General features: G+C 49.0%; 5 protein-coding genes across 5 annotated transcripts; 3 read left to right on the top strand and 2 right to left on the bottom strand.

The window, feature by feature from the left end:
- Nucleotides 1–2,534: 2,534 nt before the first annotated feature.
- On the top strand, nt 2,535–4,399 carry ABOM_006013 (uncharacterized protein; the record flags this gene model as incomplete). Its single annotated transcript, XM_022533142.1, has 3 exons — nt 2,535–3,308; nt 3,368–3,401; nt 3,462–4,399. The coding sequence occupies 3 exons, from the start codon at nt 2,535–2,537 to the stop codon at nt 4,397–4,399; spliced, it is 1,746 nt and encodes a 581-aa protein (XP_022389615.1).
- Nucleotides 4,400–4,926: 527 nt separating this feature from the next.
- ABOM_006012 (RNA helicase SLH1) lies at nt 4,927–10,959 on the bottom strand (the record flags this gene model as incomplete). The annotated part of the gene is made up of 1 exon (XM_022533141.1): nt 4,927–10,959. One exon carries the CDS (start codon nt 10,957–10,959, stop codon nt 4,927–4,929), a length of 6,033 nt encoding a protein of 2,010 aa, XP_022389614.1.
- A 1,316-nt stretch (nt 10,960–12,275) lies between these two features.
- Nucleotides 12,276–13,352, top strand: ABOM_006011 (metallophosphatase domain-containing protein; the record flags this gene model as incomplete). Its single annotated transcript, XM_022533140.1, has 1 exon — nt 12,276–13,352. One exon carries the CDS (start codon nt 12,276–12,278, stop codon nt 13,350–13,352), a length of 1,077 nt encoding a protein of 358 aa, XP_022389617.1.
- Nucleotides 13,353–13,816: 464 nt separating this feature from the next.
- On the bottom strand, nt 13,817–15,427 carry ABOM_006010 (L-lactate dehydrogenase (cytochrome); the record flags this gene model as incomplete). The annotated part of the gene is made up of 3 exons (XM_022533139.1): nt 13,817–14,896; nt 14,953–15,266; nt 15,319–15,427. The coding sequence occupies 3 exons, from the start codon at nt 15,425–15,427 to the stop codon at nt 13,817–13,819; spliced, it is 1,503 nt and encodes a 500-aa protein (XP_022389616.1).
- Nucleotides 15,428–20,920: 5,493 nt separating this feature from the next.
- On the top strand, nt 20,921–22,629 carry ABOM_006009 (putative MFS monosaccharide transporter; the record flags this gene model as incomplete). Its single annotated transcript, XM_022533138.1, has 3 exons — nt 20,921–21,014; nt 21,092–21,740; nt 21,801–22,629. 3 exons carry the CDS (start codon nt 20,921–20,923, stop codon nt 22,627–22,629), a joined length of 1,572 nt encoding a protein of 523 aa, XP_022389581.1.
- Between the last annotated feature and the right edge of the window lie 1,924 nt (nt 22,630–24,553).

Below are 24,553 nucleotides of genomic sequence, written 5' to 3'. Positions count from 1 at the left end.
CATATTCCTGCTAAATGCCCTGACAGCATATATGGCCTTCCTGGATGCGTGAAAAATCGCTCCTTGAACTTTGGGGGTTCTACACACAAAACTCGCTGTAAGCTCACTGCCTATGAACACTTCTTGTTTTCAAGTGTCTCGACCCTAGCTGAATATGGTCAATGGGAACAGATCTCACTGCCTTTAAGAAGCTGGCTTGTTCTATAGATAGAGCCTTCGCTTGTACAGGAGCTGATTACTAGTTCCATCCATTAAACTCGCTGATGAGGCTTACGAGATGATAAAGCACTTGGTTCTAGGATATAGCCCCACGCTTGTCTGAACCGTCTATATGAAGGTTTTTAATATAAACCGCGCAATTTACGCCTCGATTGCTCATTATATCAGCAACCGTGTGTATACTGCAGATATTACGGATATAGGGCATTGCAATGCTTTACCTTAATCTAGAGCCCTGCTCCGAGGACTGGAACCCTTCAACTAGGGGCCTTTGGGTATACCAATCCCAGGCCACTTAGTACCCCAATCGAGTTCTTTACAAAGCCATTGGGTTCCCCTACATGTGCCTTTTCTAGCACTCCTTGAGTGGTCAGGCTTTGGCCTCTTGCTGCCCTGCGAATCAATGCTGCCAATCCAAATCTACCGCCTACTTTCCTCAAATCCAGGGAATGTGTCCATCTGCTCCGCTTTTCACCATAGTCAGGGGGTTTTCACTGGGATAAGTTTTCCAGTTCTCATGTACTATTTTGTACTTATTGCTCTGGAAGTTTGCGTATGCAAACCAACAGCAGCAGCAGCAGGAGCAGACAGCTGCGGGGCAAAACGAGAAAGAGGGTAAGTTAACATAGGTAGGAGAGGGTTTCTTCTTGCTAACATTATTTAATCTAGACTGCGGCTCCTGCTGCAGGTGCTGGTGCTGCTGGCGCCACAACCACCACCGACCCCAGCCAGCCTCCTGTCGCCCCTGCTCCCGGGCTGTCAAAGTCAAAGAAGGCCAGGCTAAGGCGGGCCCAACGGGCCAAGAATGCCGATTGAATGCAGTTGTTATTTGAAAAGACATTGTCAAGCTAATATAAGTCTATGAGGAGAAAAAGGCGAAGGAGAAGGAGGCAGCCGTGGAGACGGCAATCGAGAAAATGAACTTGGCGGAGTAGGAGTAGTAGTAATGCCCTGGAGAGAAATGTTTGAGGAAGGAATATATGAATGAAAAAGACATGAATGTCGGTGATTATGAAATAACTTGGGTGGATTCTGCAGATGAGAATTCTGATCTGTCTTATATTCTGGTGCACAGGATTCGATATTATTTGGCTATATGAGAGTACTACATATTGGTTCTGTTCCGGCTTGCTTTTACAAACCAATGTTCAGTCATATTGTACCTTAGATATATGGAAAATTTTGATAATGCAATAATTTGAGCCAAATTAACATCTAATGGGGCGATAGCTCAGTTGGGAGAGCGCTCGACTGAAGTTTCAACTTCATCTCAAACACCACCTGGTGATCGGGAGGTCGCTGGTTCGATCCCGGCTCGCCCCATATCTTTTTGCCATTTAATTTTTTTATTGCCTCTCCCGGTTGTTCTATATGAGTCTTTGTATCTTACCAATGCGGATAATCAGCATCACGTTACTACGGAGACTTGCCGCCTCCAGCCCAACTGTGTTGGACCAAAGATCTTCATTGTGTCTACCTCTGAGTCAGGATATCCACCCATTACTCTTTAAATGACGGAGTGAGGCTATAACGCAAACGAAAGTCTCCGCCGACGCTTTGACGCTAATCTGGCAGTTAGGGCACGGGAGATGAGAGTCCAATCATGCACCTCCCGCTAGACTGATCTAGGGTAAGAAAGGTCACTCGAGTGGGTCACTTACGATGCCCTCCCTTAATTTCGCAGCATCAACGCTCATTTGCAACCTTCCAGATAAGCATCGTGATAGGGTACGCGGGAATGAGGGACTCCATCCACCGCTACCAGTCCATGAAGGCCATGAGCACCAGGCCGTCCACGTTCCTCCCATGCGTGGTCCAATGGAGGGGCTGAGGGACCTCTTTGTGACAGTTTGGACTCAAGCGCCCCGGCGCTTGATCAACGGCCACAGCATCGGTCTGAGACTTTCGTTGGTTTGTTTGAGAAGATCTCTCTTCGTCCAATCTACTGGAAATTAAATTGCGACACTTGGCCAACCCGTGTCTGATTAGATCGATCCATAACTCTGCGACAATCTCCACTGCGTCCAAACCCTCCTCATCCTTGAACCCTCCTTTTCCTTTTATCATGGACTGACTGGCTCTTTTCTTTCTCTCGTGTGCTGTTTCACCATTCAGGGCCTTCTGGAAGGCTGTCCGTTCCTTTTTTTATTGTTATTATTATCTTCGTGTCCGATGCTGAGATAGAGTCTCATGTCAGCTTACCTTCACACCCTTTCACTCGTTTAGTTTCTTTATTTGAAGTCATTTCTTTGTCTGAATCCATCAGCTCATACTATCATTAAAATTCAGCATCGCTGAGCCGCAAAATTGCGCAAATGGCCCGAGGTCTCTTTCTGGGGAAACCCCGTGCCCCACGGGAGACAGACATTTCCAATCCCATCTTTAAGCATACAGACGCAGTACCACGAAATGACCTCAAGGCCCTGAAAAATGGTAGCACAACGCACCATCGGCCGATGCAGCAGGCTAACTGCGACACCCAGCGCCCCCGGACATCAGACGCAGGTCAACAGGGCAGGAGGGTAGAAATACCCGGGCCTGGGTTCGATTTTCGCATAGCGGTGCCTCCAGCTGACGCGATACAATCGCCGACAAACAGCGAAAATGGCTCGGAAGAAAATATGATCGGGATCGCTCTAGGTAGTCCCCGTTTGGTGGAGCCACAGAACACCTTTTCCCAGATGCAAGAGAAAGCGCTGGAGTCTGCGCGCGAACGCCCCAAAGCAGCCCCGCAGATCCAGCGGAAGCCGAGCAAGTGGAGGAAAATCGGCGGGTTGTTCAAGGCGAGGAATGCTGTTGCGTCGGGCGCAAGCCAGCCTTTTTACCAGGTCCAGGTTCAAGGTAGTCAGGCGCCTCTTGCACAGGGCTCTTCGCATTCCATTGACTATCAGGCCCGCGAGGCGAAATCCAACCATGTCATGGATACGGAGGTGTGGCCGTGTCTTGAGCCGGAGGTCAAGGCCGAAGAGAAGCAGCAAAATGCCAGTGTCGCACAGGTGCCAGCTCAGGATAGACAACGGCCTGCAGAGTCGAAATCGGGACCTCTACTGCAGGTTGACATCCCAAGTGTTGAGTTGGAACGATACAGCGTTATGTTCAGCGCTCTACTCAACAAAAACGAGCCTTCCCCGTTGAACAGACGCAGCAGAACCCTAGAAAACATGAGCGCTCCCAACACCGAGGTAAATCATTCAACATCCCCTGCGGTATACATCACCTACCAAATACTAAACCCACACCAGGCATCGCCGCCATCACCAGATCTGCCCCCGCCCCGACGAAGGGCCACCTCGCCTACACGCTCAAACTCCCCAAGACTCTCACTATTCCCAGCAACACACAAGAGCAAAGCTTCCAAGGTGCTAGGCACGCAAAACCTCCCCCGGGCCCCAGTCCCTTACTCCGAAACCAAGTATCCAGAGCAGAGTCACGGCAGGAAGATTTGTCCAATGAACAAGATCACATTCTCCTCATGATTCACAGCGACACAAGAAGCTCCCACAAACCCCAAGACTCAGTATCCTCATTTATTTCAAGCACAACCATCAACTCAGAAGACGAAAAATTCCTCCTGCAAAAACTCAAGCCAGTCCAAACCTACGTCGACCCCAAAGGCGAGCCAGAATGGGAGATGATCAACAAGCGGAAACCATCTGCAGACGAAACAAAATCGCAGAAGTCAACCCCAGCGCTTTCCCTCAACACCCAAGAACTATCGCCGGAGCTAGTGAACAGTGAGTCGACGGCATCATCTCCGATCCTCTCGCCTCTTGCCGCCGTCCAACAAAGATTCTCTCCGTTATCGCCCTCGGATAGTAATAAATCTGCCGTCTCACCAGCAGACACCATCCGAATGCCCCTCGCCAACGAAACCAAACCTGAAGAAGACGACAAGACGACGGATGAGCATGAGCTCGCAGATCCCATCCCGGATGAGGAACTGGAGTCAGAAGCCGAACAGGAGCACGACGAGCAAGACCCAGAGCCGGCCGATCCCCTCCCGACCATCGAGATCTCCATCGCAAGATCTGTTTCCGTATCAAAGAGGAAGCAAGTCTTGGTCCCGGTGGGACGGCGGCCAGACCGTCTTACTCCCCGGGCTAGAACTCCCCAAATGGTGGATGGGCAGTACGGTCATCGACATGGCAATTCTCAGGATGCTCGTATTGAAAGTGTATGATGTGCTTGGGATTAACACTTGCTGCCTTTCTCCTGTTGCATCTGGCGCCTGAGTAGCGACTTGGTTTGGTCTTCTATTTTCACGACCCTTTTGCTCCGTATCTCTCTGATTGCCCTGGAAACCAGCATTGCGACTGATGGGTTTTATTCTTCTTTTCTTTTCTGGTTTATACTAGGCGTATTCGTTACGTCATTGACGGCGATTTGCCTTTCCTTTCATTCCTCTTGAGCACAGCCTCGCGTTCAGTCTTTCTTTTCTAACTTCATGACTTCTTTTTTTTGGCGGCGCCGAAAGCGAGAGCCGGATCTTCTTTTGCATTTCTTCTCATGAGAGCTTGGATTATCTTTAAAAGGACAGGAGTAGTGGACGATGATTAGGTGTTTTACATTTTTCTCTCCGGTTAGGTTCATCCATTCCGTGCATTTTATATACTCCCATTTGTTCGCGTATTTTGGCTTTAGATCACCCAATTTGAATTGTTTCATAGACTTCTATTTAAACCTCTATCTCTATGTATAGAAAACCATTCAACTCTTCTCTGGGTAATTGGCCGACTCTTGCACAACCTGTTTTTCAGGACCCATATCCACTTCCACGGTTGGTAGCGTCCATTCCATGCCAGGATACGAATCGCTGATGACCTTGACCTTGATGCCATTCTTAGCTGCCGTATCTGGGAATTTGACAGACGACCGGATTGTGAGAGGAGGGCCACCTCTATGATTGTTCTTCTCTGCGGGCTTGCTCGATCCGGCGTTATTGTTGCCGCGGTCGTTGCGCTGCGATCCGGCGTTATTATTACCACGGTAGTTGCGCTGCTTCTCGACAGGAGGCCAGGAGATTCTCTTCAGAGCAAGTAGTTCTCCGTCTTTACCGTCTGAGGCTGCACTGCAGACAATCAAGAAGAAACCTTCTGTTTGTGGCTTTGGGAATCGAGGTGCGTAGATCCTGTATCCCGAGTCCATTGCAGGGTTGCGCCTGGTCAAGGACACACTAATACCAATTGACGAGACCTTGGAGACTGATACCGACAGATTCGGCAGATAGGAGGCAGCTTTGGTAAATTGGGCGGCCTGGGAAGGAGAAAGCTGTAGTTTCTTAGAAAGAATTGAAACGGCACCCGTAGGTAGAGATGAGAGTGCAGCGAGGGAACCTGGGAGGAAGGGTGCTCTGGCGCCAACACCAACGCCTGGAAGAATCGACAGTGGGATATCTTCAGGCCACCTAGCTGACTTAATGCATTGAAGAAGGGACATGAGCATTTGACAAGCATGTAGGTAGCCTAATTCGGCCATGACATCAATCGAAGCTTGCAGAATACGGATGCCCTGATCTAAAACAGAGGTCTGATCTCCGACATAATCGGAAATCGGAAGATCAATTCGCGACATGTAGGCTTGAAGCAATAAGAACGCTTTCACGTGGGGGTCCCACATTGGTAGGTCTCCCATTGATTCAACAGATAGCGGTAGGTTTTGAGCCAACTCTGCGTTAATGAGATCTTCATTATGTCGAACAGGCAGCTCATCGAATTCTGTCGCGGAACACATCCAGCTCAAGACATCATGGAATGTAGGATTCGGCTTTGCATGTGCCATGAGGTATCGAATTGTCTTGTGTGACAAATAGTAGTAGCTCATCACCTTGCCAAATGGTGTCGGGTCAACTTCACCTGTCGTGGAATCAAGCACAACACATGACGACGCTGCTAGCTCGCCGAGCGACTTATCGACCAGGTCAATCATGAAATCTTGGGCGATAGTCTGAGCGGCGATAGTGTTGTGCTCCTCGGCCGAGATCTCCAAGCCATAGTATGAAGGGTTCTTATGCAGTCTCCGGAAGAAAAACGTCCACGTCAGGTAATCCAGTGCATCCTGTTTTGTTGTGATTGTTCCTGCAGAAACTTCAGCCCCCAAGTGGTTATCGAGGACTTTGTGCAAAGTGGATTCTACTGGGAACCCAGTGTGCAAGAAATGCTTGTAAAAGGCTTTCTTTGAATCTTGAGTGAAAATTCGAGCAATACCAGACGAGTCGAACTGCGGACGACCTGCACGACCCAGCATTTGCAGAACGTCAGTCAAGTCCATGTCCCTATAACCCTCGATCTTTGCATCAAAGAACTGGGTTCCTTTGACAACTACAAGGTGTGCTGGAAGGTTAACACCCCATGCCAGTGTACTAGTCGCGACAAGAATCTGTATCTTGTTGTTTGCGAAAAGCTCCTCGGCTAGCTGACGATCAGATTCCACCAAACCAGCATGGTGCAGACCGATGCCGAAACTGAGCGCTTCCCGCAATGCATCGTCTTTGACTCGCGCGAGATTCAACTCCAAATCATCCTCCGACATGCGAACAAATCGACGAGGATTATCCTCCATTCCGCAATAATTGATCAGATCCTTGGCAGTTAGACGGGTTTGCCTACGAGAAGCAACGAAAACAATCACGGGCTTTTCTGGAGAGTGGTTTTTGATAGCTAGGAAAGTTGGTCGGTTCATAGACTGCATGAGTGGACAGAATCCACGTTGCTCAGGGAAGCCATCAATGTAAATCTCGAGAGGCACAGGACGCACCGAGTGCCGGAAATTGTACAGTCCTTCTTTCACACCCAGCCAATTCGCCAAATCGGTGGCATTTGCACAAGCAGTAGACATACCCATCAGCCGAACGGATCCCTTAGACTGCGAAGCAATGTAATTCATTCGAGATACAATAATCTCAAGAATAGGTCCTCGGTCACCGCCTAGCAAGTGGATTTCATCAATGATCACCAAGCTGACCTTGCGAACGTAATCTCTGGTCTGCCAACTACGAGAGATACCATCCCATTTCTCAGGGGTTGTGATAATGATGTCTGCATCTCGAATGGTTCGCGTGTCCGGAGTATTATCACCGGTCAACTCGACCAACTTCAGGCCCATAGGACCTGTGAGGCGCTTTTTCCAATCGTGGACTCGCTCACGGACGAGTGCTTTCATCGGTGCGATGTACACAACCTTTGATCCAGGCTTTTCTCTAAAAGCCCACCACATAGCCAGCTCTGCAGCCACCGTCTTTCCACTTCCAGTAGGGGAGCCTAGGAGGACGTTGGCAGAAGTGTGATAGAGAAGGTGGAAAATCTGTGTTTGCATCGGGTTAAAGAACTGGAATCGCTGTCCATAGAGTTCCTCGAGAATGGGATTTTGGAGGGCAGAAATAGGCAGTGGCTGGAGGTTCAGAAGGTCTGTATAAACGCTCTCTGTGTCGGGACGAATAAGATGTTGGAATGAGACTGGAGTTACAGTTTCTGCACCTAACCATCGATCTGATATCGCACGGACATAAATTTGACTTGGTAATGGGTCCGAAAGTGGGATGGTGAAGTTGAGCTCGTGCTCGTCATGAAGTTTCTTCCGGCTGAGGATGAAATACTCATGATGGTAGATCTCGGAAGTTTCCGAGTTCTCTACCCAGATCCAGTAGGACTCTGAAGCTCCATGATGCCTGTCATTCCAAGTATACTCGGGATAGAGGCATAGGCGAATGCGCAGGACGTCGCGGTTCAGCGGTGCGATTTCAGCCTCCACGCTGAGGGTAGGGAAATTGTCTAATAATTTTGCTAGAGTCTTGCCCATTTTCTGGTTGTGAACCAGTTGTCCGATCTCTGCAACATCCATATCCCTCATCGATTCTATAGAGGAACTGGGCAGCCTCTCATCCAGATTTCTGAGGACAGGCTGGGGAAGATCAAACTGATGGAATGGGTGATCGAAAGGCCAGATCTGCTTCTCAATGGACTTGCACATTGACAACAAAACTTGACATTGGTAACCCCAACGTCGGTTCAATGCAATCATAAAAAGAGCGCGGCATATACGAGCTGCATTTTGTGCAACATAGCCGGTGTCCGATACCAATGCGAAATCTTCAACCTTAGCACGCGAAATATAGGACTGTAGCAGAATGTTGGTTTTTGCATGAGCAGAATCATTTCCACCCTCTATTTCTGTCTGAACGGCTTCTTCCCGTAGCCTGTTCAGCTCCTTTGACTCATTTTCTCTCGATTGGATATTGTCGAATTCACCACTCATGCTGATCATTTTCAGCACGTCTGCTTCTCCTGCTTCGGCACGCATTAATTCGTTGAAAATTTCGATACTGTTCTGCAGAACGTAGTACTGGCTTGCAATGCGCCCCACATCCTTCGCTCGAAGTTCCTCTGTCCGTTCGTTGAAGATGATCATTTGACTTTTTTGCAATACGAGGGCAGCCTGAATGATCAATTGGCGACGCCTTTGCACCAACATGGGGTCGTCACGTATCTCAGCCCACTCGATGCCATAATTCCTAGGCTCACGCTTCATGCGCACAAAGAGGTAAGAATATCCTAGCCACTGCACGGCTTCTGGGACGGACGTGACCGTGCCAAGAGAAATCTCGGCATTTAGATTGTCTACAAGTCGGCTGGAGAAACGAGACTCGATCGGCTGTTGAGATGTCACTGCAGAGAGATAATGGTGCAGCTTATCATGTGTGGTACAGATGAAGCCGATGCCAGTATCTTGGAACTGGGGACGACCAGCACGACCAAAGATCTGAAGGACATCGAGAATGCCAAGATCAACGAACTTTCCCTCCTGGGGATTGTATAATTGTGTGCCCTTAATAACAACCGCAGCAGCAGGAAGGTTGACACCCCATGCCAGTGTAGCGGTACAGCAAAGAACTTTAATCAGACCTTCGGAGAACATACGTTCCATCAAATTGCGGTCGCTCCGACTCATTCCAGCATGATGAGTTCCAAAACCACTGGCGAACAGATCCCGCAACTCACGAGCACGAGCATGTTTCATATCCCTAAGCCCATTTGAGTAATTTTCGTGATCTTGGCAGCTGAAGAGATTCTCACAGCCCTCATCAGCAGCCATTTGTTTCAACATTCGAGCAGTTAAGACAGTATCTTTCCGCGAATGCACGAAGACCATGACCTGATGTCCCCTCTCAAGCATATCGCGCACTTTCTCGTAAGATACAACATCGATGTTTTCTCGCGATTGTTTGGAGCCAGGCTTTCCTTTAACGCCAATGAAGTGTTGCTCAAGAGGAACAGGCCGGAACGAACTGTCAAAGTAGAATAGACCAGCCATCTTATTCACCTTGAGGAAATCGGCAACATCGAGGTAGTTGGGTAGAGTGGCAGAAAGACCAACGATACGAATGAGTGATTGCGTACTTTCGACCTGACGCTGGGTACGGGCTACCAAAGATTCGATAACGGCACCACGTTCGTCGTGGAGCATATGAACCTCATCGATGATCAGCAACCGTACTTTCTGCACAAGCTCAGTGTCTCCAGTGCTCTTCCGTGTTACCACATCCCATTTCTCAGGGGTGGTAACAATAATTTGTGTTTCTACGATCTCGCGCTTCGTCAGTTGCATGTCACCAGTCAGTTCACGGACCTGGATTCCGAGCCAGGCCAATCGCTTCCCAAGCTTCTCAGTGACTTCAGCAGCCAGCGCTTTCATCGGAGCCACATAAACAATCTTGAAGTCATCTACCTGAACGGCAAACTCTGTTGCCTCTGGTTGTTCAACAGGGTTCGGAATAGTATTCTTGCCAATGGCATTGAGGATCGTCAGCATCGCGGCGTCTGTCTTACCAGCACCAGTTGGAGCACAAATAAGCATGTTTTCGCTTGTCTTGTAAGCAACTTCATACAGCAAACTTTGCATCCTGTTCAGTGATTTGTAGCCTTTGAAGGTGCCTTGACATAGACCATCCAATGAAGATATTTGCACCAGCTTTTGCGTGGCTCCCAAAGTGCCTACCCTGGATGCTGGAACCTCCACTTCGGTGTATTTCTGCTCATCTATCTGCTTGCTCCCAAGAGGCAGCCCATATTTCTTTCCACTAAACGAAAGTACGTTCCTATTGTCATGCGACTTAAAAACATGGGGATACTGTGGCTCCTGTCTCGTTTGCGCCGGCATTAATGGAGCATTCTTGTGTTCGAAGTCCTGCTGCCGCAGAGCCTGTTCCCGTTCTGCCCTTGTCTGCAACCTTCCTGAGAAAAGACCGTCTGTTTGCGCCTCTGGGCCAGTGTGAACGCTCCTGAGGATTTCCGTCCGGTGTGCGATCAACTCAATCACGAAGTCCAGGTCGTCGAACCCAACAATCTCAGCCAGGGACATTTGCAGTTCGTCGTCTCCGCTGTCGGTCGCTAGCGCAGCTGTGATCTGTTGGGCTAGCTCATTGGCACTCAGCCCGGGCTTTTGAGATGTTAGGCTCTGGCATTTCTGCTCTAGCCAAAACTGGTCATAAGACGACGCTGAGGGAGAAGCAAAACCATCGAGCTCCTCGAAATCAGCACTAGACTCATCATCGGAGCTGATGACATCCCAAATATCGTCGACAGTACCGGGCGAAGAATAATCCTCGTCAAGATCTAGATCCAAGTCACTGCCATAGCCAAGCTGGTCTGTAGCGGGGTCTTTCGGAAGCTTTAGCTCTGCAATGGCCTGCCGCATGGCAGCCAGTTGCGTAAGCCACCGCGACTCAACAGAGTCAGATCCATCCATAATGAGAGATGCACACCAGAATAATACTGTACAAGATGAGATAGGCAACAAGAATAAAGCAGCAACTAAAAGACGGGGGGAGTTAGAGTGAGATGGAGAGGTTGGATTTAAGCGGGCAGAACAAAAGACCGCCTAACCGATATGATTAGCGGTAGATAGGACCGGTAATCACTATTCCTAATATGTACAAGTATAAAGATCAATCTCCATGGCTGACGTAATCAGCCATGTACAGCGTTTTCTATGAATTTATCATGGTGAAGTTTCTTAGGACGGTGGTTAGGGATATGAAGCAGTAGTACATACGCGTTGACCATGGAGGTAAAAGACTACTTGCGTTGGTGGCGCTCCGGCCGCAGCTGAGATGATAGCAATAACATGACAGAATATCACTCCAGTGTTGGAGTCAAGAATGCTGATTCAGAGTAATATGCTTTCATGGTCTGCTGTAGTTAGCCGGACCAACCATTTTGCTATATCTAGACTGCGAGAGCCTTTGAGAACTGCCAGTATTCGGGATACCAACAGACTCCCAGTCCATAATTCCAGTGACATTTCCATCGTTGAGCATGAAATTCGCGAGGCATAGGTCTCCATGGGTAAACATGGTCTGATACTTGTTCTGTGATGGCATGTCATCTAAGAAGTTCTTAATGTGACATCTCGGTGTCTTTGATTGATAAGCACCAATAAGGACTTGGACGACAAAGCCAACCCAATCAATCAGATGACTGTCTTGGAAAGTCACAATATCGTATAACTTCAAAAGTAGCGGAGCAAGGCTCCTTAATTCATGTAAATTAAGACAAGAATTATAAATGGGAACACTTCATGATATAGCCCCGGGGTAGAGCATAGATCTATTAGAGGAAGACTGTACTAGTAGTTAGGTTCAAGGCGGGTGAGGTAATGTATATACTAGTAGTTAGTAGTTACTACGGATGCCGTTTCCCCGCAGATGATATTGTGCCGAATGAAACATCTGGCTTTATAAGCTGAGCTGTGAAATATTAAAAGATTATGGAAGTCAAGCAAGAACACATGGATACTCAAGAATATATCCACATCATCACATAAAACTTAATATCTAACCATAAAGTGCTGGCATTGGTGGTAAAGAATGCCAACGAAGTTGAAGTTAGTGATCTCATGCAGGTGACAAAGCCTCTGATTGGCTGAACGGTAGACAACGTCAGTGACCTCCGCAGAACAATTTCTCCACCTCAGGCAAGGAAGGCCAGCAGTCGAGGATAAAGACTACCTTCGGGTCTCCCCCGGCCTACACTTGCCCTCTGCACCCTAACGCCTCCTCAACCATGACCTCCCCCTACCATCGCCGTCCTATACCAGATTACTTCCTCGCCTCCCCACTTGCCGCCTTCCTCTATCCTCTCCACCACATTCTCCTCAGACTCCGCGGACCACCTCGATTACCTCCACCAGACGCCCACCCCATCCGAGTAGTCTGCATCTCCGACACCCACACCCTCGAGTGGGACGATGTGCCAGACGGTGACCTTTTAATTCACGCTGGTGATCTATGCAATGATGGCAGCGTGCGCGAGATCCAAGCAGCGGTAGACTGGCTCCAAGGACTACCACATCCCCACAAAGTAGTCATTTGTGGCAATCATGACAGCTACTTTGACGTACGGTCACGACTGGAAGAAGACCGGGACAAATCTTTCGCAACGGTCTCCTCCTCCACAGCCTCTCTTCGCTCCATCGATGACCTCGAAAGTCCCCACCGCATCGACTGGGGCGACATCCACTACCTCCAACACTCCGCGGTCACCATCTCCTTCCCCCCACCTTCACCCGCCGGATCTCGCGCCCGCTCCCTCACCATCTACGGCGCCCCTCAAATCCCCGCCCTTGTCCCCTTCGGCCCCGAACATGCCTTCACTTACCCACCCCACTACGACGCCTGGTCAGGCACCGTGCCCCTAAACACCGACATCCTTGTCACCCACACCCCACCACAATCCCATCTCGATCTCTCCCCCGTCTACTCCACCGGCTGCCCATTCCTCCTCACAGAAGCATGGCGCGTCCAGCCCGCCCTCCACGTATTTGGGCACATCCACGCTGGTTACGGCATGGAGCCAGTCTACTGGGATGAGGCGCAGAAAGCGTGGGAACGACTCTGTGCGTCGCGGCGACGACGGGCCCGTAACGGCCGGTTCAGCTCGCTCTTTGGCTTCCTCCGAGATCTGTTTGATATTTCCGGATGGGTTGACTCGACCCGGGTCGTAGTATATGGTGTTTTGGGAGTGGTGTGGGCTAAGGTTTGGGGTGGTGAAAATCGCGGCTGCGGATGGATGGTGAATGCAGCTTGCATGTCTCGTGATTCGAAAGGGTTGTCAAATAAGCCGCAGGTTGTGGTTTTATAAGGCCGATAGACTTATGTCGGTCTTGTTCTTGGGGGTTGTAAATAGCCTGGGGAGGTAATGTTTGACGTGTGCATGTACATAGGGTCGTTTGGTGCGCTATGCATGGTGTTTTAGCGGCGTTACATCTTATAATTATTCTTAATTCTTGTATGGGACTAGTTGAAAGCAGATAATAAAAGTTATTCAAATTTGGGATCTATTCTTTGTGTTTATATTTATAACCCAGACATCATGTCTATATGTCTGGTAGTGTGTAACGTCTTTTCACTAAATGTACAGGAATCGCCATCATATATCGTCGGTCCAAATCTGACGATGGGGTATATACAATCGGCAAGGTGGCGAATCTATCAACCAACGACCGTCAACAACATAACCGCAAAACAAGGTTCATGAGAAGGACATGCAAAAGGAAAGGAGGCCAAGAAGCCCAGAGGCGCAAAGATGAAGAGAACCTTCAACCACTACAGCTTAGCCTTCTCGCTAAACCGAGGGGCCTGGAGAGGATCATAGGCACGGAGGGTCAAGGTGTCGGAGGGAACAGAAGCATGGTGACCGCTGCTCAGGCCACGCACGTCGATTAGGCTGGGGTTGAGGTCTGCAATCTTAGTGGCTCCAATCAAACGCATGTTCATTTCCATCTCGTCCTTGAGGAGCTGCATCGCGCGGTCCACACCGGCCTGCCCGTACGTGGACATGGCGTACAGGAATGGCCGTCCGATACCTACACCACGGGCGCCTAGACACAGGGCCTTCAGAATATCCGTGGAACGACGGACACCACCGTCAATGAAGACCTCGATCTTGTTTTCCCAGCCGCGCTCCCGGAGGATGGGCATGACCTCTGCGAGGACTTCGATGCCAGAGGGCGCGGTATCCAGCTGGCGACCGCCGTGGTTGGAGAGGACAACACCGTCCAGGCCCATCTCGGCGGCACGGAGGACGTCCTCGACGCGCTGGACGCCCTTTAGGACGATGGGCATCTTTGTGATGGACTGGAACCAAGGGATGTCCTTCCAGGAAAGAGAAGGGTCGATGAACGACGAGATGGCTCTGGCGGCACCCTGGGAGCGATCAACAGCATCGCCTCCGCTGGCTTGGACGTTGGAGCCCTCCTCGGAGAACTTGGAACGCATATCCTTCTCACGACGGCCGAGTTGAGGGGCATCTACAGTGATGAATAGACCCTTGCAGCCGCGGGCTTCAGCGTGCTGGACAATGCGCTTGGTGATTTCGCGGTCCTTGTTCACGTAAAGCTGCAGCCATTGTACCTGATCACCCTTCTTGGCGTCGACGATCTCATCAAAGGAGCAGGAAGCTAATGTGGGGATCATCTGGATGACATCGTGGTCGTGAGCAGCGCGAGTGAGCACCACTTCACCCTCAGGGTTACCCAGCTTTCCGAGGGCAGTGGCGGTCACGTAGAAGGGAATCGATGTTTTCGCTCCGAGCATGGTCGTGGAGAAGTCAACATTCTCCACGTCAACAAGAATCTGAGGACGGAACCAGATCTTGTGGAAGGCAGAGTGGTTTTCACGCATAGTCTAGAGCGGTCGAATTAGCCTGTTGGTATATTGTGATCTGTAATGTCGCCACCTACAATTTCATCATCGGCACCGCTGGAGTAGTACCCCCAAGCGGTCTTCTTCATCACATCCCGTGCGACGGCCTCAAAGTCCATCAAGTTGTAGCATGCTTGCAGCGGGGGCATCCGCTTGATCCGTTCTTGCCGCTCTGTTTCTTCGGGGTCGGCAACCTTTTCTTCTTGTTCGACGGTGCTCATGTCGACCTCGCCCAGGTGCTTAGAGCCATCGAGGTATTTGTCTAGGGTGTCCGGAGGGTGGATGGGATCGAATTCCTCGGTCGCATCCTTGCCTGCGTACTTCAGGATGATCTTCTGGCCACCGGGATGTTCTGTTGCTACCGTTAGATAACTCCAAGCCTGAAGATCCGCAATGTACTATACCTGGTAAGAATTCGGTCACATCGTACGCCTTTCCGTGGACAATGACCCAGCAAGAGTCGCGGGAGTTGTGCTGGGCGACATCAGCGCCGGTGAGCTTGCCTTTGCTCATCTTGGAAGGGAAATGAAAAAAAAAAAAAGTGGTAGGAATTGTTTCCGTGGCAAGACGAACTGATCGAAGGGTAGAAGAGAAACCGGAGGTCCCAAGGAAGTTATATATGTGGGCGAGATAGTAAAAGTCTTGTCCCAGAAATTCAAGAGACGAGGTTACAAGATGGGCTTAGGCTGACCGCATGAATGGACCTCGGGATAATGGACAGCGAATTGAAATGGGGCTCGCAGCAATCGGAGGGCACTCGTTGGTCGGATAAACGATAAAGAACGGGAGTTGATGTGCTAAACCGCGAAGCCTGGGGAACCATTGCGGGGATCCGATTCGGGCGACCGTGTTTCTCGGCCGACTTTGTTGCGGCAGCTGCCAAGTTCCAGTCGGTTGGTACAACGTTCATGGTGGAACAAACAACCTACTAACAATTTTCCCGAGAACATTTCACGGCAACACAAAGGGTGCCCCCTTAAAGCCCCTTTAAATTCTCTGGGAATTCATTTCTCTAGATCGGGTATGATCTGGGAATGAATAGCGCCGGACATCCCCTACAATTGATCTACGTATATTGACTCGCGGTCCCCATGAGGTGAATCATTTCTGAAGTAGTTTTGGCAGCTCTTCATTCTTCTGGGGCTGGCTGGATCGGGGACTTCAAAATAGACAGCGGAGAGTCCGATTTGCATATCAAGTATGTAGGTGGCAACACATCAGATGAACATTTTTTCTTCCCTTCTCTTCCCCTTGCATATGCAGTCTGGATTGCAATGTTTAATTAAAAGTATCGAGTTAATACAACTTCAGACATTATTGGGCCTAGACTTGCAGAAACATGAATTGAATCTTAAGACTCATGTAACAAGCCAAGCAAGGGGCACGATGTTGTGACACACGCTTTCCAGAACGAATGGAACAAGGGCTGGTCGACAAGAATAGTAAACATGCAGAGACATTCTGCATACATTTCCAAATATGGAATGCTGAATGTGTCTCAGCTCAATGAAAGAAGAATATAGGTTAGCAAAGAGAGAAACATTGCCGAGTGAATTGCAAACTATGCAAACGATGCTAGGGACGATGGCCAGAACTTTCAGGCGGCAAGGCATCAATTCTTTAGGGTCTCGAATCGCATGAAGCTGATCTGGGATGTAAGGCTGACGATCTTCAATCATATATTACCAATGCGCAGTTATCTGGTGGCCGTAGCGCTTTCCCGCAAGCCTTCGAAATGGCGAATTTCTTTGTTGATCCAGCACCCGTCATGCTCTATAGTTGCTAGTAGGCAAATGCACGAGATAAGCAGTCTCGGAAGCAGGAAGCCTCTGCTTCAAAAACCGCATCATGAATACCGCTGTGGTGATTAAGTTTGCTGATAAATATCTGTCATTCATCTGGTTTCTTGCAATGTGATTTGACTAGTAATGCGTCGTCGACAACGTCCATTTTGAACTCAAGTGCAATTTACGCTTTTATGCTTTTGAAGAACATGATATAATTCAATCTTAGGACCCCGCGCTTAGGAAGTAGTCATGAAATACAACTAACTGAGACGCCCGGCTCTGTTTTCGAAGGCATGAATAGAGCTCAAACGGAGACATGACTGTCACACTGAAGATACGCAACGTACTGCGCAGTAGAAGCTGGGTTGTAGTTTCAACTCTCGAAGAAATCGTAAAATGGATCTCTTTCCCCCTTTATTGTACTGTGCATCATTGCCGTACTCCTAGCATGGCTGATGACTTCATCACAGTCCCCTATACTCTACATGCCTTGTTTTAGGGAACATGCATCCAATGACAAGGTATCTTTCAGATTTCCCACGTCACTGCATGAATTAATTTATTGAAGCATCTAGACCAGTCTCAGGCTATAATAAGATCTCTGTGGAATCTTGCCCCTGAGGCGCGTCGTGATTCTATTCCTTTCTCTGCCTCGTGACTACTTCCGGGCCCTCCGGCATACACCGAGCTCTATCGGCACCGGCGTGCCGAGTCTGTTGTACTTAAGCTCTCGGCTTCCCGACCTGTTTCCTCCTGTGTAGCCAGCCCTGGAATTTTGGTATAACACTGGTCTACACACTTCGCATTTTACTGGCAAGCTTCTCTACATCACAGCACTCCTACGTCTGATCATGTCAAAAGCTCATCATATATTTCCTATTACTTAATGTTGAGTACCATTAACACTTGGCACTCAACCTATAGCAACACGATGACTAACCTTCATTCTCATTCGCATATTTGTTCCACCTAATCAAACCAACCAATTGTTTCGGTATTCGGTGTGTGCTTGCAGATTTTTCTTTTCCATTTTTCAACGTCCATTTCTTACTGTCCCGTCGGAGCTTCACCGGCTAGCCAAGACCTCTCTGCCCGGCAGGCGGGCCGGTTACCTCAAGCCGACCGAGAAAATTCGGCATCGGCCCGCTGTCTCGACTCTATAACTCGGGATGGGTCTGAAGGTGGCCGAAGTTTTGCCTGGACGCTGAGACCAATGCAATATGGTGGGTTTTGGCGTAGAAGAAGACGGCGGACTGCATGCAGTGATGCACCGTACGACTGATGAGGAATGGTGTCAGATTTAGCCCTCTGAAGCCCAGACAGGCATCAGATGTTTCGACGCTACAGCGGCTATACACGAGTATGCAGCCACTGATATAGGATGTGTCAACGGACAGGCATGTGACAGCTGCGACGTCATTCTAAAGACTGATCTCATGATCCTTCTGCGGGAGACGCCGCACGTGTGGTCGTCATCGACAGCTGTCACAGCGTACAGAGTAGATATCAGATCGGACTATCACCGTTCGTTTGTCAGATAACATCATCTTGCAGGTATCCGACCGGGGCGTGAGCCCTTTTTCGGAGAACGAGCGAGCCTCGTCTCGTGGTGGGCGTGAAGTGTGAACATCGCCCGTGCTACTATCGCGACTGTTTCAGTCGAATGTGTGGGTTTTGCGGAGCATTTTGTTTCGCTGTACACACGATGATTGCTCGAGAGCCATCCGCCGCATTCCGGATGCAACATGCGCCTCTGACGTAGTGAGATGAAAATGTTAGTGTGCGTGTGGACATGGGCCCATGTGAAGCTGGATGGGGACCTGAGGGGCCAAAGAATTCTGACGAGTTAGGGTATACCGCAGGCCCGCTGGGAGCTCAGGAACGATCAACTGTCATTGGTGTTTAACGAAGAGGACAGGCAACAAATTTATTGTCATTGGCAGATATGATGACGATTTTCACTTCGTGCGCGTCGTTTGTGGATCTACTGACATCCACTTGGATCTGTTCGAGCATTGGCTGCTCCCCACCTTCGCCTCCACCACCCTTTGTTCTCCACCGCTTAGGGCTATTTGCTAAGAGGGCTTGTCCAATTCTTATCCCTGCTAAGGCGGCAATATCAAGAGCTTTATTCCTGACCCTGCTTCTTAAATCCCTTGGCGCTTGGCAGTCTATCCGTGAGGGGCCGCATTGACGTATGTAGTTCCTGTTCTGGTTACTGTCGTGGGATGTTGTTGTCGGCTTGACGATTTGTTTGGGCACGGTGCGACAGACAGAACGTGAACGTGGGATTTTGGTGTAGCAGTGCGGTACTAACAGAATTTTTTTCGAAGCAAGGCAGAAGCTTATCGAAGTGGACTTCTGCTCGAGGGCTCCGCATGGGACACGAGGGAGCATTGTACATATGAGTTACTAAGCTTATGCCGTGTGATGTGCAACATGACTGGTGCGTCCGTTTCTACACAAAACGGGGCATATTAGGAGTTTTCTTACTGGTCGCCCTTGTCTATGTTATTTGGATCAGCCGATATTGACTATACGTTTTCAGCCGGTGTATCTGGTGGAACAATTGTGTCGGAGCAATATCAGCTAAAGGTAAGGAGTTGGGATTCTCGGGTCCCGAAGACCGCGGCAGGCCGAGAAAAAACAATCATTGGGTCGAACCCACGCAAGGAAAATCACCCATGCAAATCCAAAGATGGGAAACCAAAAAATTGGGGACGTGGAGACCAATCCGTGTTTGAGTCTATCAGAAGCCAACAATCACACCCAAGGTGGAGGATACCCATGCGGTCATCAGGTCCGGCGTCAAATCACGGATTATCATCTCCCATCACTGCTGTGATAGGCAAATGATACGCCTACCTAAGTTCCTTAACAGATGCTACCTTCGCTAAAGCAGTTGTGATTACTCATGGAAATTGCTTTGTCGTCTTCTTATGAATAATCTCATTTTTTGATCTATGCACGAATATTATTGGCACCATCTAACATCTCTCCTTGCAGGTTAACGCTAGCCGCGGTCGGGAAACCAATAAACGGGAACGGCTTCCCGAACAGCGTCCGAGGATAGCGTTCAAGCCGTCTTCTCGGCACGATCGTGAGAAGCTTTGGTAGACCGTGGATCCCGTTATTAGCGATGGGAATGGCGTGAAGCTATAGCCCGCATTCGAATTTTGCTGATGAGAACGTAGTATGGCGTAGATTGAAGGCTTGAATAGCACTGGATGAGAGGTATGGTAGATGATCTCATCAGGTCATGCGGCCGTGATCAAGGGCAATACCCCATGGGAACGGAAAACCCTCGCTCTACTTTCCCCAAAGGGCTGGGGCGTGGAGATGAAAAAGGAAAGTCAAGCCTGTGTCGGCCCTGTCGGGGATGCTCCATGTGACGTCCGCTGTGCCCTACTCCCCATACGGAGTAAACATAACCCCCTACACACGGAATGAGACTTCTACGGAATTCTTTGATAAAGCGACCGAGGAATGAGAAAGGCCGACCGAAGCACAAGGTGGACCCGAATACCTACCCGGTGGAGGCAACAGTCGGCAAACTGTGCATTCAGAGGTCCAAGAAGTTGAAGAAGCCATCGGGAACGGAAGAATGTGCCAATGATAGTGGGCCGAGAGGTCTTCAGGGGATCCATCAAGTAGCGTGAATGATCTTTTCTTTTTTAAAACTGGACTTTTTAGAATTTACCCATTATTCTTTATTTGTTTTTTTTTTTTCTTTCCTCTGAACCCCATGCGTGATGTCACAGCTGTACTACTCCATTGGGCCCACTGAGCTGTGGAGCCCCTTGCAAACCGCGCCAAAAAAATGCTTAAACCAGCGTTATTGATGCATCCGGTCCCCTGCTCCACAAAACAAACAATGGTACGGTTAACTATGAAAAATGGTAGGTTGGTGGAGTATCATTTTGGGGGAATAACAGATGGCTGCCCAGTAGGCATGCCTGATCGCCACAACTGCCTGTACCTGGAGAAATAGAAATAATCCCCCCTTTCCCCCCCCGACTTCTCCGCGTTTGATCGCTTGTCTTTCACTTTCCCTGTCAATCTTCTTAGGTTCGATCCTCAGGCAATAAGAACGGAACGAAACCGCCGGGAAACGATCGCGACTGTTCCTCGATCTCCTTTTTCTGCACCGGAGATTCATATCGAGTTGTGCATATCCCTCTTGTTGGCCTATTCCTCTCTTCAGAATACCTAGCCCAGCATGGCGCCTACATTTGCTGGTTTGTCGGGCAGGCCACTGTCGTTGGCCGTGTCCACCGTCGCGACGATGGGTTTCTTACTTTTCGGATATGACCGTAAGTCATTCTTACCCTATCCCTCGCCTCTAACTAGGGAAATATGTCGAAGATATGGGAAGGCTAATCGTTTGCAGAGGGTGTCATGTCTGGTATCATTAGTGACAAGGCGTTCAACAATGTTTTTACTGCCACCAAGGACGATGATACAATGCAAGCGTTGGTAACCGCTGTTTACGAATTGGGTTGTTTGGCAGGTGCTATATTTGCCCTAATATTTGGTGACCACACTGGCCGTCGGTGGATGATCTTCTCCGGTGCCATTGTCATGATCATTGGCGTCATCATCCAGGTTACCTCATTTGTCGACCATATTCCTCTGCTTCAGTTCTTCATTGGTCGTGTTATCACAGGTATTGGTAACGGCATGAACACTTCTACCATTCCCACATACCAGGCCGAATGCTCCAAGACCAGTAACCGTGGTCTCCTGATTTGCATCGAGGGTGGTGTAATTGCTATTGGTACTGCAATTGCCTACTGGATTGACTTTGGAGCCCACTATGGCCCCGATGACTTGGTGTGGCGTTTCCCCATTGCTTTCCAGATCGTCTTCGGTGTCATCATTATTGTTGGAATGTTCTTCCTTCCCGACTCTCCTCGTTATTTGATCTCCAAGGACCGCATCCAGGAGGGCGAGTACGTGCTCGCTGCCCTTGGTGGTTTTGAGATTCATGACCAGGAGACTCAAATCCAGAAGAACCTGGTCATCGATTCTATCAGAGCGTATGTTTGCTGCCTTAAAAAACTTTAACCCGATGTGACAGTGACTAACTTGAATAATAGTTCCGGTGCTGGAGCCACCACTCGCTACAGGGACCTTCTGACTGGCGGCCGTACTCAACATCTGCGTCGTATGCTTATCGGCTCTTCTTCTCAAATCTTCCAACAACTTTCAGGTTGCAATGCAGTGATCTACTACCTGCCCGTCCTTCTGAAGCAGTCCCTGCATCAGAGCAACGACGAAGCCCTTCTGATTGGTGGCATCAACATGATTGTTTATGCCATCTTTGCCACCTTTTCGTGGTTCTTTATCGAGAAGATCGGTCGTCGCAAGCTGTTCTTGGGTGGTTCTATTATCCAGACCATTGCCATGGTTATCACCTTCGCTTGTTTGATTCCTGATGATAAGCAGATATCTAAGGGTGCTGTGTTCGGTCTATTCTTGTATATGGCTGCCTTCGGTGCTGCTTGGCTCCCTCTTCCCTGGTTGTACCCCGCTGAGTTGTCTCCTATCAAGACTCGTGCCAAGGCCAACGCTGTTTCCACCTGCAGCAACTGGCTCTTTAACTTCACCGTTGTCATGATTACTCCCGTCATGATTGCTCACATTGGCTGGGGTACTTACCTGTTCTTCGCTGCCCTGAACGCCTTATTCATTCCTATCATCTGGCTCTTCTACCCCGAGACCGCCAACCGAAGCCTGGAGGAAATCGACATCATCTTCGCCAAGGGTTACACTGAGAACATCAGCTACGTCAAGGCCTCCAAGGAACTGCCGAAGCTTTCTGATGAGGAGATTGAGCAGAAGGCGAACGAGTATGGATTCGGCAACTCCACCGAAGATCCTGAGAAGGTCGCCGCTGCCGAATACTCCCCTTCGACCTCGGAGTAAATAGATTGATCAATTCTCTCTCCAAAACAAAAGTAAAAAAGTGCATGGGTGTCATCGGGAGAGATATTTCCCCCCATCGGTCACCCTGAAGCCTGTGAAATGCCGATTTTCTATTTCCGGGTTCTCCTTTCTATATACCATTCTTATATTGACGTTTTTTTAATGCCGATGGATTCGGCGCCGTGGCTGCCCTGAGTCGGTGCAGCTATTCAATTGATTCCCCGTTTTGTTTATTTGGCTTTCAGATATGACTACCCCCTGAGTTTTCTCCGTGGAACGGATGCTGTGGAATTTTTTTCTTGCCAAAGAGCAAATCATGTGTATACTTTTGAGGATTGTCATGAATGACGATCATTTGCATTAGACTTGATATGAATAGAATATCGAAGTCAATCTTCACATTTCTCATATTGCTCTCGAAAAAGAAAGTAAGAAATTAAGTACCAATAGGCGTGCATAATACCGATCTGGAACATAAGCAACTGTCGCATTACCAAAATGAGCGACCAAATTACCTCCAGTTAATGCAAACGGAGCACTGATAGCCATTCGAGATAGTAATCTCTTGGGCACAGTCCTAATAAAACAATACTAGTCCGCCCCTAGGCACTAGACATCGTTATTTGACACGGCCCATATGTTCAAGTCAAAGTTCAGTCAGTCCCCACGCCTATGTGGGGAAGTCATCAATGGCATCCCCTAAAGTGTCCCCCTCGAGAATACGGTGTGGGGATGATTCCACAGCATGAGCATTGTGGCAGATTACCAACAGAACCCTTTGTGGGACAAACGGTGGCAATGTCACCAAACACACTACTTCTTACTCCAGTAGGGCTCCTACCTAAAGATACGTAGGACCATTCTCTACTGCACAATCCTGAATCCTTACTGCTTCCCCGCAATGAATCCTCTGAGATTTGGGACATAGCGACCCTTGCTGCAGCATCAAGCTCTGCTATACTAGTCCTCACCTTCTTCTGATATGAAACTGTAAGGGTGAGAGGAGGTCGGCTGGGATTGCTCAGTTGCGAAGCCTTCTCGGGTACACAGAAGAGTCAGCCGCACCAAATTTGACCTTCGGTTTTGTCACGTCCTCCTCTTATACCTATATGTGTACACATGCAATCTCAACAATGTTCCCCACCCCCATTCCTTTTGGTAAATCGCTAAATGGGACTTAACCCGCCCCAATCGGCTGAACGTGTTGTGGCTCATCAGCAAGATGTGTGCCAATGGGCCAAATATTGACTGCATTGTCGAAGCCCCTTGTAACAGGTCGCGGGAAAGGATAGAGAATGGGATCATCTACCTGCTGGAAAGCTCAAGTTATGTAGAAGCTGATGTTATTACCTTTCGGACTGCGTATGAAGTTTGGTTTCTATATCTAATGAATTATCTCACACCGACTACCTGAATGCAGCGCATGTCTATCAAGTATTGACTTCTAAATTTCGAATGATGTTGGGAGGGTTAGGGGAGTCTAGTGGGCCAATTTCTGAATGAGAAGTCACCAGAGCACCGTAAACCACAATATAGCCTCTTACGATTGTGGTTCTTGTCTCCAATGCAATTAAGATATTATTGATCGGTTGCATAACATTCGCAGATGCGGAGGCTCCTCTTTCAAGGAGGAACTCTATAACGTCCTTCATCAATCTCCGGATTGCATTAATCTAAACACTTGTTTATTCTCTCACGCTGCCTTCTAATGTCCCCTCGATAATACCACATCACAAATCTACTAGAAAACTAAGCCGTAATCAGCCCTAGGAATCCGTCAAGCTTAGATAACGTCGGTTTATGATAACCCCTGTTGTCCTTTGCTCTTCATCCTCTAAAAGTTTATTAAATAGGGCTCGCAATGAACGCCTCATGATCTAATGAATTGGTATAGAGAGTATGAGACCCAGGAATCCGCTACCTC

The sequence above is a fragment of the Aspergillus bombycis genome (genome assembly GCF_001792695.1).
Source record: "Aspergillus bombycis strain NRRL26010 chromosome Unknown contig00037, whole genome shotgun sequence".
In the NCBI taxonomy this organism is placed as follows: domain Eukaryota; kingdom Fungi; phylum Ascomycota; class Eurotiomycetes; order Eurotiales; family Aspergillaceae; genus Aspergillus; species Aspergillus bombycis.
The sequence above is the reverse complement of the archived record's forward strand: the minus strand, read 5'-3'. Positions and strand labels throughout refer to the sequence as shown.